This window comes from Symphodus melops, assembly GCF_947650265.1.
Source record: "Symphodus melops genome assembly, chromosome: 22".
Lineage (NCBI taxonomy): Eukaryota > Metazoa > Chordata > Actinopteri > Labriformes > Labridae > Symphodus > Symphodus melops.
The window spans coordinates 5,683,986-5,703,962 of record NC_136712.1 but is presented as its reverse complement, the minus strand read 5'-3'; the positions used below and the strand labels follow the sequence as shown (position 1 = coordinate 5,703,962).

Here is a 19,977-nt window from a genome sequence, read left to right as displayed (position 1 = left end):
CTCCTGTCTGCTCCACTAGCACACTGGCTAGTGCTCACACACACAAAAAAAACCAACCCCATACACCACCCTTACACTGGGAAGCACGTAGACCTAGCTAGCTTAAACCAGGGGTAACAAAGTACTCTAACATTTGCATGTTTGCGTCACTCGTCACGACTTCCAGACTTCTCCCGAATCATTAAAACGTGACAGTTAACGCTGAAGGCACGATGAACCACCAACACTTACAGATGTTTTTAGAACAGAAGGTGCTATAAGTCTATGAAACGCCTCTGACCAAAGTTATCTTAGTACTGAGTTACTTACTTAGCCCCTTAGAGCACCTGCGATCACCTTCCCAGGAATGCACAATGTTCAACCAAATGTTTTAGATTCAAAGTCGTGCGAGTTGCCTCAATCATTATAAAGTCCGACATGTTTCTACAAATGTTAGCAGATAAAGATCTGAGCTTTACAAAAAAAAAAAAAAAATTGCTTCAAAAGTAAGCAATCGTCTGAAAATCCTCTCGGTCATTTAATTTAATTTTAACACAGCCGTCTGTGCTCCTGATTTTAGCAGCAAGCCGAAAAAAATCGAATTAAGAGAAAAGACTTTAGTTTCAAGACGCCTTTAAAGTTGAGAATGAGTCCATGTCTGAAATTGAATGAGAGAGAATATCCATTGTTTGCTTTTTTTTCTGCTGGTTTAAAGGCTTTAACCTGTTCATTTGTGTGTCCCCCACATTGGAAACACACACACACACACTCACATGGCTGCACTGTTATCGTCCCTACAGTTCCATTTGCACTGACCCCTTGATCCCCCCTATCCTCTCTTTCCTCATATTCACCGGTCTCCCTTCCTCAAGTACCCCCAGTGGTCCAGTCCATTACTGGTATCAGCACTTCTTATCTGCTGCACTGTGCTATAAAATCACACTCCATCCTCCCCTCCCCCCCCCCACCACCACACCCTCATAGTGCAGTCCAGGCCGTTCACCAATCATGCTGGAGCCATGATGGCCAGGATATATATCCCCCATTCCATCTGTAGCTGGCACTCTTGCATCACATTTGCTCTGCTTACGCCTCTCCTAAGAGCCTTTGCTCTCTTTTACTTGCTCTCTGTGCTTTGTTTTCTCCTCTTCTTCTTTTTCTCTCATTGTGGGTTTTAATCACTTTTTACATCTGTTTCTTTTGTGTGTTTTTACCATGTGTCATCCTTCTTTCTCTCTCTCTTTTTTTTTTTACTTTTTGATTCTCCTCTTCCTTTTGTTCTTTTAATCTCTCAGGACCAATTCTCCGTAACCATAAGCCACTTTATTCAGCACTGCCACATTTTCCGTGTGCGTCTTGTGTTTCGTTGGCATCTGCTCTTTGCATCTTAGATCCTTTCACTTAACTTCTGTCCCCTATTTCCCACTTTTTCTTACAACCCAATACCTTCCTACATGTTGATTTCTGTATCACTTTCTCATCTTCCTCCTCTCACTCAAACCTCCCATGCTCTCTCTCCCCCTCCATCCCCGGGCTCTGTGAGCTGTGTGTAAGTAGGTGCATCTTGCCTTGCTTCCTCTTTCAAATGACTCCATGATTACTAATGAAGCACACGGACAGAAAAGACGACATGATGTGGAGGAGGAATGGACGGAGGGGAAGGAGTGTTTCCCATAGAGACGGGCCCTTCAGTTTCTGGCCAGCTGATTGGCTGATTGATGACCCTCTAGCCATGTTGACTGGAGAGTATGACAGCGCCTTTTATAGCACAGAGCAGCCTAATATATGACCTCATGGCACAACACAGAAGTAGATTGAGCGTCATCCTGCTATAACATACTGATGCAAGAAACTGGAAAGAATGGCCAATCTTACAATTGAATGCCATAACACAACTACTTATCAATACTGTATCTACACCTTGTCATGCAGCTGCTAACAATCTATCAAACCAATTTACACACACCATTTACACTCACAATTTAAATCAAACAAGAGGCTACCAGTGCGTTTGGAATATTCTCCTCACCTGTTTCACTTTAGAGACAGCAAATCAAGCTTTGAATGGATATGATATCAAAACAATTAGAAGTAAACAACAGGAGTGGGAGACAAAAGGATGATTTGAGCAGTGTGAGTCAGCATTGTGACAAATATTCAGTACAGCATAAAATGTTTACTTTCTTTCTTTCTTTCTTTCTTTTTTTTAATAAGTACTCCAGTTTTGGCAATTTGCCTTCAGGGAGAGGCTGATAGTGGAGATGCAGAAATGATATATGGAGAGGTGAATGCCATGCCACAGACATCCACAACTTCATTTGTACAATAGATGTTGCAGTATAATTGCTTACCCCTTAACAATTTGGCTTCTGGCATGAAAATATGGCACGCTAAATCTGTAGTATACTTATATAATTCTGCTTTCACTCCCTTTACCATGTTAAATACATCCACTGCTCTCTGCAGCAGTTTCCATCCTCCCTGTGCAAACCTGGCACAAAAGACATACATGGGCTCTTACAGATAGACTTGTATGCTTTGATAAGAATGCATTCTGAATCACAGACAGGGGACACATTGTGAGAACTGTTGTTGATTTAATGTCTGATGTTTGCACAGGTGACCAGTTGAGAGGCCCATTGCTAAAATGCAGTAGGTTGATTTTAGTTAATTTGATGGCTCTTTTTATTAAATGGAGGGACTTGCATTAACAAGCAATTACTGCAATTGGGACACCTTAGTATGTAACCCTTTGTAATATGTCTCTCTGGCTCGATCTGTCTTTATGACCAACATCGCTTTTGTTACTAATATTGATTTGTAGTAAAGCAATGATGAAAGGGCATTCAATTACAACTTTAAAACACAATTCGGGATGCAGATAACAATATGTCCTTGTAAAGACAGCTCAATGGCAAAAGAAAAATCTCGACACCCGTGTGAAATATGTTCATTCTCCTTCCTCAGCAGCCCCATAATCTGCACTTCTTACCTCTTTGATTTGTCACCTTCTAATTTTTCATAGTTTGGCTTAAAGGTACTAATTCAAGTAGCTTACCATTTATAGCACTTCTTACTGGTTATGTAAACTGGTAGTCATCAGTGAGGGCCAAAGCCTTGCCTGCCTGTGTAGGTCTGAGTAAAATGATGGTACAATGCTGCATCTTTGCAGGCAGTGTTTTTTTACGTTAGTTTTGGTGATAATTTTCTTTGATATTTTGCTCCCCTGGAGTCATTTTATTGTATTGTCTTTGTCATCTCTCAGCCGCATGTTGCTCAATCCGAACATTTTATTCAGTTTGTGTGCTTATATATGCTCCGAGGCTTGTTTACATTACTTGTCTTTGTCTTTTTTTCCCCTCTGGTTTTCTCCCAGTGAGCTTGAGCTACTATCTCCAGTTATGTTCATATGTAGGAGAGAGAAACAATTCAACAAACTTTCTTGGTCTTCAATCCTACACCCTGTGATTTCAGACATACTGACTCACGTCTCATACGCGTACTCTACCCACCATGTATGTTATCTTTCTTTGTTAGGCAGAGAACTGAGGCTATATTGTGTCTGAGAGGGGTCATATTGTCAAAGATGAAAAATGCACAGTTAACAGCAAGACCTGAATGCATTTGTCACCATAAAACTCCCCCCGTACTGATTGATGGAGGCACAACAGCTGGGAATGCTATGACAAGTGAAATGAGGATCCATTTTTTTCCGCAAAGTGCAAGACAGTCTAAACACCCAAACATTATTTCACCTTAATTTATCACCCTCTTCACTCATTAGGTGCATGATTAATAATACCAGTTTATAATAAAGAAATTGGGCTAAATAACACAAGCACTTTGCATCACAGAAAATAATTATGGAATGAGCATTTAAAGGACGATTTAAAGGATGGATTGTATCAACATTTTCTAGGTTTCCTTGCAGAACTGCTATAGTTTAAAACATCTTAGTGCTTTCATAGAACTTAGTAATGCAGAGAAGTCATTCATTTTTATCAGCCACACCTTTATGAAGCACCACAAAGCTCACTGGTGGTGTTACATAAAATCTGAACATAATCTCATATATAGACACAGAATATAATTGCAGGCTTTTATAGAATTCAGAAAGCACTATCCACTTTTGCTTTTGATTCATTCTGCCTGAGTCATTCAGCACATGTAGGGTTAAAGTATAGCTGCAGCATCTTACTGCAGTGTCTAAAGCATTTGGCTGTTCGTTACAGTACACGCTAGAAGAAGAAGCAAAGGGGAAAAAACATCTCTTTCTAATACTTCCTTTTTTCTTCCAAAAATCCTTTTTATTGCATTTTATAACATTTGGCACAGTACAAATTCTTGGTGCTTTTACAAGATAAACCTGTAAAGATCAACACTGATCTTTTTTTAGGTTTTTGTTAAAGAAAGTCTTCTCAGTATAAATATTTTTTTTTTCTTATCACTGCATTCTCTGTAGCATGGTGTAAAAATCACACAGAATGCCCCTTTTTAAAACAACACTACCCTCATTTGTCAAAGTCAAGACAGCATCTTAAACAACTCATTGTTTTAAATAGAAGTTACAAGTTAGAAAATAGTTTCAATTTCTTTTTAATATATGTTTCTCTATCACCAGCCCATGGTAGTTTCAATTTGTCCATATATATATTTATTTATAAGCATGTACAACAAGAAATTGTCAGTCTTTAAGTTTGCACTCTGTACAAAAAAAGTAGTTCCTGTCCTTTTTTCTTTGTGCATTCTATTGCATGATTTTATGAGGAAATGACGCAGTGGGGCATAGGACTAGGGTGGGTTGGAGCTAGGGACCTAGGGAAAGTGTGGGGCACCTTTTGGGGGCATTTTTAAATCTGAGTCTCCTGTACCTTCTCCTTCGTATGAGTTTTTATGACAAAGGGCTCAGCCATTGCCGTAATGGTGCTGGGCAAGGTTCGAGGCAAAGAGTTTCCAACATTGTTCTCTGTCCATTTAGCCCCATGACCAGTCGGTTTGTAGGTGTTGTATTTGGGCTTTAGAGTGCTGTAGTCCACCTTGTGGGGGCTGTAGTCCATTTTGTGTGGACTGTAATCCAGTTTAGGTCTCTGAGCATGTGGACTAAAGTCAGACTTGAAGGCGCTGTAATCCGCTTTGTGGGGGCTGAAGTCAGTCTTGAAGGAACTATAATCAGTTGCAGTCTTGTGGGGGGTGTAAGGGTCCTTGGGTTTGTAGGTACCGTCAGTTTTAGATCGCTGGGCACTGTAGTCTGTTTTGGGTTTAGGCTGAGTGCTATAATCAGGCTTAAATGGGCTGTAATCAGGTTTAGGTCTTGGGTGGGTGCCAAAGTCAGGCTTGAATGGACTGTATTCAGCCTTAGGTTTATGCTGTGTATTATAGTCAGATTTTAATGGGCTGTAGTCATGTTTAGGTTTTGGTTGGGTGCTGTAATCTCGTTTGAATGGGCTAAAGTCTGTTTTCTGCCTAGGATGAGTACTGTAGTCTGGTTTGAACGGGCTGTAGTCTGGTTTAGTTTTTGGGTGAGTTCCAAAGTCTGGTTTGAATGGACTATATTCTGCTTTAGGTTTGTGGGTGCTGTAGTCCTGTCTAAATTGGCTATAGTCAGGCTTTGGTCTATGAAGGCTAAAATCTGGTGTAGATTTGTGAGTGCTGTAATCTGGGATAAATTTGTGGCTACCAAAATCCATATTTGGCTTGTATGTGGTATACTCAGCCTTTGGCTTGTGTAGGGTGAAATCTGGCTGTGTTTTGTATTCATCCTTGGGTTTGTGAAAGCTGTAGTCAGTCTTGTGGCTAATAAAGTCCAGTTTATGTATGTTGTTATGGTCCCGGATTTCAGGCAATGTGAGAGCTGTCTCTTGAGCAGCAGACGCTGGTGGTGGAAGGTCCTCCTCATCCACCTGGATAATCTCAACAGTGCGTGCAGCTGCCACTGTGCTCCTCTGCTGGTGGCGCTTTCTCAATTTGTAAAAGGCAATGAGCATGACAGCAGCCAGTAGTGTTACTGCAACAAAGCAACCTATTATGATCTTCGTCGTTTTCATCACTTCATCGAGGCTTGGGCCAGGCTTGCCAGGCTTGCTCGTGACACCTTTTATACCTGGTGCCACTGACGGCTTAGCGGCACCTGGTGGGCTGTCGGTGCTTTGCAGTAAAACAGTTGGTGTGGAGATAAACACTGGCTGAAAGACTGAAGGGGAGGCAGTTGTTGTTGTTGTCCCTAGGCCTACACCTCCTCCTCCAGCCCCTGCAGCAGAAGCTGTAGTTGTTGTGGTTTTAGGTTTGGGCATCTCAGTAGTTGGCCCCAAGACCTCTACTGTCACTGTTGTAAAGTAACTTAAGTTGGATGTATTAAGCTCGGCTGCACTCACATTGAGGTAGGCTGAGGCGTTGGAGTTTCCAGCTGCATTGGACACCATGCAAGTGTAGGTTCCTGTGTCTGCTGCCAATACATTTGAGAAGTTCAGGGTACCATCATTGAGGACAGATATTCTCAGATGACTTGAGGCATGTGTCAGTATAGTCCCATTGGGTAGAAGCCATCGAACTGAAGACATTGGAGCAGTGCGACAACGAAGATCAGCCACTCGCCCTGCAGAGATGTTTAAGTCCCTTGGTGCATCAGCAATGAAAGGTGCAGAACACTGGACTGCAGCACCCTCACCTCTGTCCACCTCAACCAGCTGTCGACCTCTCATGCTGGCAGGTGAGTGACAGCGTCCACAACAAGTTGAGTTAGTCGGGATGTACTCCCTTAGCCAGCGTGCTAGCCACACAGCCTCACAGCCACAGTTCCAAGGATTATGGTGGAGATGGAGCTCCACCAGATACCTGAGCGGGGAGAACAGATCATGTGGCACTGCGCTCAGATTATTATGGGCAAGGTTAAGCTCCACCAATGAAGAAAGGTCGTCAAAAGCATTTCGTTCTATAACTGTAATTTGCGAGTTCATAACCCAAAGTTTTTTCAGGGCGCGCAGGCCTTTGAAGGAGCCTGGCTTTATCTCAGGGAAGAGATTTTCAGAGATCTCTAGCTCCTCCAGACCCTTGAGGGGACTCAGGTTTGGCATATCTCCCTTAATGTTGCACATGCCCAGGTTGAGGTACTTGAGGTTTTGTAGGCCCTCAAAAGCTCCTTCCGAGATGTACTCCAGTTTCCTTAACTCTCCAAGGTCCAGTCGCATTAGTGAGGGCACCCGGTTAAAGGCGTAGGAGGGAATACTTTCAATGGGGTTGTTCCTCAGCCACAGTTCCCTTAGTTTAGACAAGTACTCAAAGGCCCCACTGGGCACTACTGTCAACCTGTTGTCAAACAACTCCAGTGTGTTGAGACTGGTAAGTCCATTGAACGCGCCCACCTCAATCTGCCGTATGGCATTTCGCCCAAGCTGGAGCACCTCAAGGTGGTGCAGGTGGCGGAAGGAGTCAGCCTGCACCGCCTCGATGGAGTTTTCCATTAGATTGAGGTGTCGCGTGTTGGCAGGAATGCCAGGGGGCACACGAGTGAGGCCACGACGGGTGCACACCACCTTCCCCTGCTGATTACTGCAGGAACACTGGGGTGGACAGCCCTGTGGTCCCTGAGACACCGCCGCCCCCGCCAAGGCCAGGGAGGCGCTGCTCCACGCTCGCGCCATCAGGAAGACTACACAAAGCAGGGCGGCTTTCCTGGCACGATGCACAGCTACCCGCCCCAGGAGACTCATGATGTGGCACGTTCATAATTCAGCATCATCTGGGGGGGAGGTTGGGGGTGTTTGGGAGTGGTTTGTAGGGGTTTTGGGGATAGAGCAAGTAGCTTGTACTGTCAAGGGGTTCAGAGATAATAGGTTAAGGGAACTAAAGAGGACTGGTTTGGTGGGGGATGGGGGAGGGGTTATAGTTGGGTACTTGCTAAGGGCCAAGGGGGCTTGACCTTTTCTCAGTCAAGTAATGCTTTATTTCCCATGAACTATTCTCAGGGGCATAAAGAAAAAGGGGGTGAGGCAGGGCTGACCTGTCTTAAACGTATGTATGAGAAAGACATTGTGAGAATTAAGCAACAAAAACCCAATTAAAAGACACGAAGGAAGGGTAGGGTGTTACAAATTGATGCAAAGAGGGGTTGAAACACTAGACACCTACCTCAAGTTATTATAACAGGTCCATCAATTGAGTTTAATAGCTTCGCTCCTGTTTTCAACCAGAAAGAGCTGTGGTATTCACACCAGTTGTATGTATATCCCAAGAGCAGCAAAGAAAGCCTTTTTATATTTGCTCACAAAACACGTATCAATGCCATAGAACTTAAGGACAGCTATTTTGTAAATCCATAAATCCAAAGAGAAAGGTTCGGAGGCCCTTTGTGATTGTTTTTTTTTGTTCTCCCTTCACTTGCTGATAGGAAGAAAAAAAAGAAAGAAAAAGGAAAAAAAGATTTCAGATAGGAATCCAGTCAAGCTCCCAAAGCAGCAGTGCTCCCTGGCTCGCTTCTTGCTGTCGGCTCCTCTTCTCTCGCTTGTCCTTGGAATCCGACAGTTGATCCCCCTGCTAGACACCTTACCCAGGTCTCCATAGCACAGGCGACCACACGATCACACGAGCAGTTTTTTTTTTGTGCACAAAAGCCCAGACGGAAAAAAAAAAAAGACAAATAGAGGGAAGTCAATGCAGGTTGGATTCAGAGAGGTTTAATGAAAATTCCTCAATCCTTCCCAATGTACTTTGCTTTCTGTAAGCGGTGGTTTAGAAGAAAGGTTTACAAGGCAGAAAAAAGCAGACCCCCCCCCCCTTTCTCTATGTAATCCTCTTTTCACTTTTTAGTAGTCAATCAGTTGGTCGGTTGCTCAGTTTGACAGCCCTTTTTACCTTTTTCTCACTCTTTCTCCTTGCGTCCGTCTTTGTGACGTCGTGTCCACTTAATTTGTCCTAATATTTCTTTCCCCCCAGGAGTCCTCTGTGGGGGGTTGAAAGGGCTAGGCAACACACACTTCCTTCATCGGGTTCTTCTTTCCCCTTAACTAGCCACACGTTCCATCCTCGGCGACCGCGGTGGCGACGGCAGCATTTGCAAACGCACACACACCATCCCTGCGCAGCACACAGCAGCAGTAGCGAAGCACACTCCGAAGCAGCTGCAGCCTGCCTCCCTTGCACTTCCCAATAATCCGTCAATTTCTTCAGAGGGAGCGGGGTGGGGGATGGAAGGGGGTGCTGGGAGGAGTGGGGGTGTTGTAGCTGGGTTGATCGAGGTGGATTGGAGGAAGGAGGGGTGGCAAAGCAGTCTTTTCTTCCTCTCTCCGGCTTGTTTCTTATTTTCTTCGTGTTTTCCAGTTCTTTTTTTTCTTCTTTTTTTTTCTTCTCTCCCCCTCCTCTTGGTGATCAGCACCCCCTTGCTAATACAGCGTCCGATTGGGGAGAGGAGCAAGATAGGGAAGGCGATTGCCGGGCAAGCGCACGGCTTACAGGCGTGACGTTAACAGTAGCGTCGATGTGGAAAGGATCTGTTGTAGCAGCAAAAGAGAGAGCGTGCACCGGGTTGGATCTCTCTCTGGCTCTCGCTCTCTCACTCTGACGCTCTCTCTCTCTCTCTCTCTCTCTCTCTGTGACTCTCTCACACACACACACACACACACAATCTCTCTCTCTCTCTCTCTCTCTCTCTCTCTCTCTCTCTCTCTCTCTCTCTCTCTCTCTCTGCCTCCTGCTCTCTCTGCAGTGTCCTAAGGTAGTTGGGTAGACTCAAAGCACTCAGACCTTTTTAGAGATCTACCTCTTCAAAAACCAGTTTTCTCCTGCTGTTCTTTGCGCTCTTTTTTTTTTTTTTTTTTTAATGCTCACAGCCTCTTGTTCTGTGGCTTTCTACATTTTCGTGGCTTAGGGTAATAGACAGGCTGTGCAAGCGAAAGGCAGAGATGGACACAGTGGCATCCCCACAGCAACCAGATTTTAACCCCATCCTCACTGGCTATAATCCAGCCATTCCAACGGGTCTGGCAAAGATTTCCAGCATTGCTTTGGTGGAAAAGGAAGGCAGATGGGACACCGTTCCTCTCACTCTATCGCTCCCTCGCTTCATCTCATGATGCCCTCTCTCTTTTTCTTCTTTGCTCTCTCTTTCATTATCTTAGATTCTCTTTTACTTTAGGTTCCTTTGCTTGCTCACTCTTTCGTTTAGGAAAGAGGAACATGAATGGACTGCTGACGCATCCTGCTCGGAGCAGTGCTTTGGTTTGATGCAGTGTGTTTTGTGCATTAACTCTCCCCCCCCCCCACCCACCCACCCACCCACTACACCCTCGCCCTTCTCACTGTCTCTCCTTCTCCGCTCACTCTTCACCCGTCAATGTGTCACTCTACCTCCCCTGGCTGCCTATCTCTTTATATGTCATCTTCTGTAAGCCCACAATTGCATTTGGAGCTTGACCCTGGACATCAACAAATCCCCTCTCCATTTTTTTATTTCTTTTTTAAGGTGTTTAAATATTTAGTGATTTGAGCCATCTTGATGTCTTCCTTCAATGCAAAAAAGTGGAGTTTGTGTTTTAAGATTGTAAGTTGGTTGCCTAAATAAATGTGCATTTAAGAATAAAGTAGAAAAGAAGAATAAATAAGTGAGTAAAAGTGAAGTATCTGTTTATTTTGTGAATGTGTACATGTAAGTAAATACAGTAAAACAAGGTGCTGTATATGATGCATATGAAGAAGGATATCTTCTGCTCTTTGTCCACACTTTTTTAGTCCTGTCTCCACACTCCGCCCCCTCTCGGGCCATGTGTGCCTCTGCAGATAGTTAGAGCTCTCTAAACAGGCAGGCCTTAACCCTCAATTTGAGCACAAACCGTCGCTTCAAGAAGCACACTGCCATAAAGGTCATGTTGATGAAGGCGAAAGAGGAGGAAACAAGACATGCTTTACCCTCCCTGCCGCAGGAGAAGAGGCAAAACAAGCGCACCCTACTGTCCCATCACCCCTCGATCTCCCATGATTTGTACAAGCTTCATGTCCATTAAACTAGGAAGCAGTGGGTAATTGATGGGATGTAAAGCTAGCTGTGACAGTGCTGCTAGGTGTGTGTGTTTGTGTCTGAGCTTAGAGAGTAAGTGTGTGAGAGAGAGAGAGAGAGAGAGAGAGAGAGGAAGGAAAAAAGCACGCCAGCTAGTAAAGGTCACACTGCCTGTAGCGCAGTAGGTTATTCCCACCGGCACAGGAGTATAGAGCCAACTCCTATATTATACACACACATACACACGCAGACTTTCTCCTTGACGTCCCTGCAGTTGAATACGAATGGGCTTCAATGAAGCACGTGTAACGGTGAGGTGGCAGCCTCAGGAGTATAGGGGGGGATTTTCCTTGTTAAGAAAGGAGGTTATTTCCTCTCCCTGTCCACAGGGATTCCCCCAGCACCCTGACCACGCACAGGGTGATCTCAAAGGTGTGCTACACCACCGACTCCAACAGCAAACACAAGATTACACATGGATATATTCATGCAAAAGGGTTGTTTCACAAATGCAGTATGTGCTGCAAAACTGCTACTCAAAACAGCATTGCATTGATCTGTTATTGAGCTGACAGCATACAGTTTGTAAGCATGCAGTTATCTGTGTGGCTATTGATTAGGAAAATCTGATTTGAACAGTTTGCATAATGAAGACCCAAACCTTTTTTGGTTGTTGTGCCACGGTTTTATGAGGAAGTGACCCAGAAGGAGTTCAGGTCATGTTTTAGCCACCACGCAAAGTCCATCCCAGACGTTTTAACTAAAATCACCCACTCACCCCGAACATGATCGTCCCTGCCAGGACAGCTCCCTTACCTTGTCAATTTCTTCTCTTTCCTGTCTTTTCTGTTTCCACTCTATTTTTGTCTCTCAGTGGACCCTCCTTTCTCACTACTGAGAGATGGAGTCTGGGTCATGGCCTGCCAAACTCTGCAATGCTCCACTGACCAAATGTGGTCAACACCTTGCGATGCACTTTGATCTCGGCCTGGAATGGCTAACATGGCTTGATTGTCAGCCAAAATCAGATCATGGCAAGGTTTGTCAAGGTCCTGAATGTGGGTGTCTTGGTATGTGTGCAGCCCATTTGGCATCCTGGACATTGGTAAAATAAAAAAGTGAACCAGAGAAGCCTTTAACCTAGTTGCCCTTTTCTTTTGTGTCCCTGCATTACTAACCTGTCTAAGCTCTAAGTGTTGTCTGGACTTGTCACCCGTTGATGCCTTGATGAGTTGTCACATACATACATGGGACCTTCATGCTGTCGTGTAAGCCCCATGCCCCTGCTGTGGGACCCCTGCCCTCCCTTTTCCTACCCCAAGGCGCAATGGAGCCTCCGCCTGCACCAGGCCAAGAGGGCACTGGGTGTAGTTAGTGGCAACCACACGACCTACTTTGGTGCGGCCAGTCAGCCAACATGTTGGAGGTCTATATGCAAACACTACAGAACCCATCCCCGGAGGTGGATGCTGGCGAATCTGGGCTGCGGCCAGTCACATGTAGGTCAGCAGCATGTGTGTGTGTGTGTGTGAGTTTGCATGTGCGTGCGTGTCAGTGATTCCATTTAGGGGGAGGGATTGCCTGCAGAATTGTATTGCAGCAATGACAATATGAGTTGAGGGATGCACAGTTGAATGATAGATCTAATGATAATGTCATTGCCTCTGATATTGCCAGGATCAAGGATTTACAGCAGCCCCTTAGGCAGTCCACATATGGCTTTCTGTGTGTTTGTGTGTATGCGTAGGAGAGACGGAGAGAGTGATTTTCGAAAGGAGACAAGAAGCGCACTATTTTTGGGCTTGTGTTGTGCTCTGAGAGCTGCTACAAATTTATGTTTTTTTTCCCACTGTGCATGCGTGTCCTCCAAGTCTCCGGAAATGTCCGATGTGATGCATCCCACACTGGCACGATGTTATCTGCGACTATCTTTTCTAGGCAACCTTACCGTGACATGTGCAAACACACACACACACACACACACACACACACACACGGCCCAAACACTGGCTTTGACCTTGAGGTAGAGGACATAATACTCGACTCTTAGTTTCCCCATTTTCATTTCAATTTCCAGGAATTAATCCTGAGAGATTATGACTAACACACTGACACGCTGCTATCACTGCCCCAATAACAGCTTATACTGCTTGCTAGGTTTTTTTTTTTTTTATAAACGGTTTATCATTTTTCCCATCACTCAGACACACACACACTAATCATATGCCAGCGTGGTGACGGACAGTACCAGAAAATAGGGTATATCATAGTGGCTCCTGTATAGCTTACTTTAGTTTATTTTCGTTTAGTCAGAACAACTAATTTATTTTCTGCTTGCACACTTGTTTAACATTTAATCTAGATTGTCTGGGACGCTTTATCAACACTCCTTCAGTTAGGGTGTTATATGTTTTTTAACAGTTTGTTTGAAATGTTTTTCCCCTTCTCTTGCATGTCCAATGCTTTCTTTCTTTCTTTCTTTCCTCCCCTCCACATTATTTTCTCTTTTTTTTCACTTTACTGTGCTCTTCACTCCCCTCTTTCCCTGCACTCGCCTTCTCCTGTCCTGCCCCTGTCTCTCTCCTCTAAATTGCTGCTTTCTGCTGTTCCTCTGGTCTATAATTTGCAGGCCAGTCTCAACTTAACTGTGTTCGCTCATTCAGCGTATGTTTTCGTATGACAGTGTGCATTCTCAAACGATGCGACGAAAGGAATACAATAGAAGATGAACATTTTTTACGTCCATTTTTTTCCCCTTCCATTCCTCTCACCCTGTGCTACTTGGTGTTTGAGCTTTGCTAGCAGCAATTGTCTCCAGACTAATGGGCTTCATTATGTTGAGCCGTGTTCATACTGGCTGCCAGAGCAGGGATTAGCCCGAGCTCCGTGTTAGTTGGAAGCAGAAGAAAGATACAAGTAGGTTAGCACTGAATCAGCTTGAGCCAAGATAGCTAGATGGGTGGAGATGTTTCATGCGTATTTTGTAATGAGAGTGCTTTAACTTTGGCTTCTGAAATTAGATTATTATTTTTTTTTTTAAAACACGAGTACGATTTAAGGGCTTTTCCCCAAGGTATACAATACTACAGTAAATCATTGCGTTGAACCTGTGATGTATAACACTCGCATAATTTCTCACCATATGCAAATGCACCCCATGTTTTGCCCCGGCCACTCCATTGGTCAGCTCGTCTCATTAGGATTCACGGAGCATCCTTCTATATGCGTTCATCACATTGTTGCCTTGCCAACTGCCAGGCCATAGGAAATGGATGTCTCATTCTCTGAGCAATGCGAAGGTAAAAACATAGTAATTCACAGCAGAGAGAGAAGCTAAATCTTCTCGACGTTAAGCTCCTCAGGAGCAAAGATGCCGTCTTCATTCAGATCCACCCCTCCTCCTCTCTTTCTTTTTTTTCCACTTTCACTTGGCTTGGCCAAAACAAAATTCCTGACTCGTAAGTCGTCGACTCTGCTGCTTTATATTGCATGTGACATAAGTCCCACGTTGGTGTGTTGTATTACTTGGGCTTTTCTCAGTTCACTTAATTGTTTTTGTTTAATTAAAAAGAGAGTTGAAACAATGATAAATTGTGCATACAAGCTATTGATTCTGTTGACTAGCTTTTTTGCAGCCTTTATACAAATGCATATTGAAAGACTGCTGCTAGAAGCCATTAGATGAAACATTTTAATATACAAAAAGCGTTAAACTTTTCTTCTTAAATATTTTTGAGATTCTGATTTAAATCCGCAGTAACACAGCATCTTAAACCGCTAATAACCAGCAGCCACCTGTCTTTCCTCTCCGACGATGTTGTGACCTCCAAATACTCTCCCCTCCCAACAATCGCAGCCACTATAACCATCTTTACGGCGTTATTCCCATGAAGCTGTTAATCCCAGAATCTCCATCAAGCTTCATGTTGGGGAGGATTAGCCCTACCGAGTCCTGTTACAGCACAGACTCGGGGACAGAAGGAAAAGAATAAAACAGCGTTCCATCTTTCAAATCCACCTGGCCACACCCATTTACAGACAGCCAAGCAAAGGGAGATTTGCTGTGCCTGCATGCTGGTAATCGTAATTTTTTCTGCCTATTTTCGTTGCACCAGATACATTTGTACGGACAAACACAGTATTAAAAACTTCAGTGATTTACCTGCTAGAAAGCTGAACATGCTTGTAGTTTGGATGTCTAACAGCTGTCTTTGTTACTTATCATCTTAAAGCAACTATCCAACTTCCAATGTGAGTAAAATAACAACAAACTATTTTACATTTAAGGAGGTTTATCCAGTGTGTATGTGTGTGCGCTCACTGGAGCTCCTTTTTGTGTGTCTTTCCTCAAATAGGACTCTCTCTCTCTCTCTATCCCCCCCCCCCAGCCAGTTATTTTTTCCTGTGTAATATCCGCCTCCTCTCTGTCTCCATATTTTTTTTCCCATGCCGAGGATTTGAGAAGCCAAGCTAAGTGTGTCTAATCTTTGAGCGCAGCCAGCATGGCGTCAAACCTTCGGCGCTGGTGTTCCTACAGCTCCGACAATACGACACTTCAGCAGCTGTCCAACCAAGCAGGTAACAGACAATGCAGGAGGGTAGGGAGGGCTGCAGCTTGAGACGCAGACGACCTATCGGAAGGTGACATTATTGCTGACAGCTATAGTAAGAGTGAAAGGGGAAGGAGTAATGCTCGGGGAAAAAAAGAAGAATTTTGATAATGGACGAAAAAAAAGAAAAGAAATGGAAAATGGGTCAAAAGAAAAAGTACCCCCTCCAATCCACCCTCCCCTAACTCCAGACCCTGCGACCTTGCTTAAATGTGTTTTCTGTAGCAGTGTAATCAGGGATATCCCCCGGAGGTTGGCTGCGGCTAAAGGCCAGCAGGGTCCTGACTATGAAAGGGAAAGGGGGGAAAAAGCAGCAGGCAGCACTTTCTAAATTGAAGTCAATAACACAGCAGTCCATTCTATCAGAGCCAGTCCTCCCACACAGTCCGCTTACAGTCACTAAGGAGAGCTGAGGGCTCGGATGTCGATTGAGTTCTCCAAAGCACCGCCACGCATGGCAACATGTGTTTGTGTGGGTGCAACAAGGGAGGAGGGGGGGGGGATGTGGTCTCAGTTCAGAGAGGTGTGGCAACAACACTGTACACCTTGCACATACTTGTTGATTAGACGGTGATCATTATTTTTTCTTTCAATGCGTTTGGCAAGTCTACATCACTTAGCAGTGGACGTCGTCTTACATCAAGAACACGTTCAACCTGGAAACATTGGGAACAGAAAGTATTAACCAAAGCTGACCAAATGCCCTGAGCCGGCTCCACAGAAGTGCTTTTATTGTACATCTAGCTGTTGTATGAAATCTTGCTAATGCAGGCACATCTGAGACACACATGCAGACACAGCCGTATTTTGCCTTTAATCCCTTTTCGCATGTTAGCACTTCTACGTAGCTTTGGGGATTTAAAACGGGTTCGCTTGGCCTGCCCTGAGCAGTGGTAGCAAAGGAAATTAGGGACTGGTAGAGTGTCGACATCCGGCATGTGTGTGTTGATGCATGCACAGTAAGCATGCAGACCTTGTTTTTTTTTCAATCTGATGACAAGTATGTTACTGGCACATCTGCACAGCATGGAACAGGCATGATTTGTTTGGGGCGCTTGCACTTTTTGCTTACTTTAGCTGAGTTAAACCCAGAAAAAAAAAGTCGAGTGGCTGCAGTTTTCGTACTGTTTTCCCTGTAGTGTGCAAACATGCTTGTGTGTGTGGGTGTTGTATATTTTACAGACATTAAGGTTTGTTTTTGTTTTTTTTCGATCTAACTCATTTACTTTTTAGTCTCAGAATAGTATGTTTTTTTGTTTTTTTTAAAGCGCCTGTATAATGCAGTCATATGTGTAACACAGGAACAAAGGAACAGGCTAAATGAAGTGCGATGCTATTCTTCAGACACTTTTTTTTTTAACATTTCACTGACATCAACACAACAGCTCTCGTCTGTAATATATATTATGTCAATTTGGTGCATCCCAAATGTTTGAGTTCAATGATCTCTTTAATGCTGTTGTACCTTGTTATACTGGCATTGTTCACAGAGAGAGAGAGAGAGAGAGAGAGAGAGCCACTCGGATGATTAATAGGCAGTGGCCTGTTTGCAGCATGGATCTATAAAATATCTCTCACTTCCCTCTCTGATGGCGTCAGTCTAGGTCACTTGCACCCTCGTTGTGTTTATCGGTGTGTGGCCGGGTTATTTTTTCCATAATAACCCCTCACCCCACACACATAATAGTGGCTTGACACATGAATGAACAGTGGTAATTTCCCAAGGCAGACATTGATTTCACCACTTTCACTTTTCTGCCACTCATTGTTTGACACCCTGCTGAAAATTATAGTTTTTGACATGAAACCTCATGCTGTAGCTCCGTCTCCGTGGCCTCAAGTTTTTTTTTTCTTCTTCGGTGTTTGACAATAACTAGAAACTTATACATAGTCTTAGAGACGTTTCCAACCAAAAAAAAGCCATTGCTGCAATAGTGCTTAAATAAAAGCGAGACTTAGTTAGACCTGGTTGTTAAATTCTTAGGATATCACAGCGTACATTTTCTGATCCTAAGCCTTTCCTCTTGTTTTTCAGTGTTCACTCAGATGTGCCTCCACAACTTTCTTCAATCTGTCTTGCTGTTACACAGCGCTAGCAAAATTTCCAACTGCCTGCGTATGCATTTTAATAAGCACATTTTGCCTGGAGATGGCTTCGCTGACTTAAATGTCTAGACGCTCTCTTCTTCAAGGGGCTGCCATTTGTTTTTCACGTTGTCCATCACCGTTCTGCCATCCATTTGTTACGGACTCCGCTCTGCGCAGCAATAAAATGACTGAAAATAGATGAAACCGCTGAGACACCTGGGTGAGGAAACAACTGTGTTATCCACTTATTCATCTGGCGAAAAATACCATCGCACAAACAACCTGTGGGCATTCGGGTTTTCACTTCTTAAAAGGTGCCCCGTTGGGTATTCTGGCAGTAAGCCTGGGCAACTTGAGTGTTTAGCTGGCCGCACGATTGTTGTAGTTTGTAACTCCATGATACAGCGGAGCGTCTGCTTTCGCCTGTGGCCACATCGTTGAAATTGAATTTGTAGAGAGGTTTGTGTGTGAGCGGCCTGTTTTCAAGCGTTCCATCCTATTCAATAGCAAAATCGTCACTTATCACACCTGGTGGAGTTAAAGCACTCCTGCAGGAAATGCTGCGTTCTAAGCCAAATAAATCAAGATGTATAATCACGTGCCGTTTGCTGCAAGGTATTTGATCTGCTTCATGTGATATGTTTTCTTATTTTGCGTTGTCTTGACTTATATGTGCTGTTACTGTTAAAAAAAAATCGATTCAAAGGTGTCGAGGTTCGAATCGGTCCTCTGAAAAATGAATGGCAGCAGTATCGTGAAGCGTCAGCAGCTGTAGAGCAGAGGAGGTCGGTTGTCATGAGCAGGCGTTATCATGGCTGTGGAAGCATTTTGGCTTCCAAAGACATTGGTTGTCCATGTGGGGGAAAAAAAGAAAAGAAAAAGGAACAGTAAAGATTGTGCTACATGTTTTAAGCAAGCCCCTTTACTAAAGATGCCAGGGAAAGAATCTCTGACTGACTCATGCCTGACTCATAGCTTCTTTTATGCTAAGAAAACCCTGCTGTGGAAGAACTGCATTGGCTGTAATATATGTAATTTAAAAGCTTTTACTTGAATTATTAGAATCATGTTCAGACATTTGTTTTCTTTATTGCGGTTTCAGTCTTGGAATTCTATAATGCATTTCATTCATGTCTGTTCTGGGAAAATCAAAGCACCAATTTATATATTGTTACTGTCTGAAATTGGAGGGGCACAAACGAGGAAGTAAATAAATAAAAAGCAACTTGTGCCTTCAGTCCTTTCTCATCATCGTTGTCAACCTCTTCGGAGTTTTTTTTTTTTTGTCTTCAACCATCAACTCTCTACTTTCACTTCTCTCTCACTTATCAGCTCTAAATGTCATTCCACAAATGTTAGCCCCTTTTTTCTCCCCTGTCTCCTCATCAGGATGTTTGGAGACCCAGTCTTGTTTTCGCACTTTTCTCTTTTCCAAGCTGGGAAAAGCAGGAGTCACCTTCAGAAAACAATCTGAAGGTGTTCAATTTGAAGCAGTCGTGGATTGGTAGAATCCCTAATGTTTTGACTAAATGAAGCTGCCCTTATAATAGACATCAAATAAGTGCAACATATACAATCCTGTGGAACTACAGAAAAACGTTCAGGAGTTCATCAGTAATGTGTGTTATTAACGCTTTAGTATGTCATTTGAAGAAGAGGTTAAAGATGAAGCCGAAGAAAGAAAGGGAAAAAAAGCCCTCTTAACTTTAAAGGTCAGCGCTCCATTTAGCAGTGCTCTAATGTTTAAAGAGCGATCTATGACTTGAATGGCCCGAATATTCATCTCATGCTTTGGAAATTTCAAGAGATGATAACACCTACCTAATTTTCCATTCTTCAAACCTGTAATAGAGCTCTTCTATCACTTTAACATGCTCCTAAAGGTCGGCCAGCTCACCCGAGAAGGGGAGAAAGAAAAAGAACTGTACATTTGGCTGCAATTCCAATAATTTGATTCCACACTGATTATAATAACTATTATGCCTGGGTACTACTTTAGTCAGACAGGCCAAAGGCAATGTGCTTGATGAAAGAAAATACAAACTGAATCACATTTGCCAATGAATCGTCATTTGCAGTCCGGCACAGAGACTAACTGCCTTCTAAGTAGGCATGACTTGATTCAATCAGTCTGCCCTCTGCTATTTTCCCCCCCACACACACACCAACCATCTCAATTCCCCATCTCGGTTGTTGATCGTCGGTTGCCATTTATTTGATTGAACGTGCCAAGAGGTTGAATTGGATTGCCAAAATGGAAGAATGATTATCTGGGACGATTTGTCTCGAGGTTTTCTATCTTCGATGCCTCTGACT

At 43.7% G+C, this 19,977-nt stretch overlaps 2 protein-coding genes across 2 annotated transcripts in view; one reads left to right on the top strand and one right to left on the bottom strand.

Annotated features, from left to right (window-relative positions):
* snd1 (staphylococcal nuclease and tudor domain containing 1) overlaps positions 1 to 19,977 on the top strand; it is a 164,695-nt gene that overhangs the window by 69,440 nt on the left and 75,278 nt on the right.
* lrrc4.1 (leucine rich repeat containing 4.1) lies at positions 2,197 to 9,643 on the bottom strand. The gene has a single exon (XM_079334689.1). It carries the CDS (start codon positions 7,683 to 7,685, stop codon positions 4,830 to 4,832), a length of 2,856 nt encoding a protein of 951 aa, XP_079190815.1. The 5' UTR covers positions 7,686 to 9,643; the 3' UTR covers positions 2,197 to 4,829.

What these genes read in the sequence shown, in the direction of transcription:
- lrrc4.1 (XM_079334689.1), bottom strand. Translation starts at nt 7,685, where the DNA reads ATGAGTCTCCTGGGGCGGGTAGCTGTGCATCGTGCCAGGAAAGCCGCC.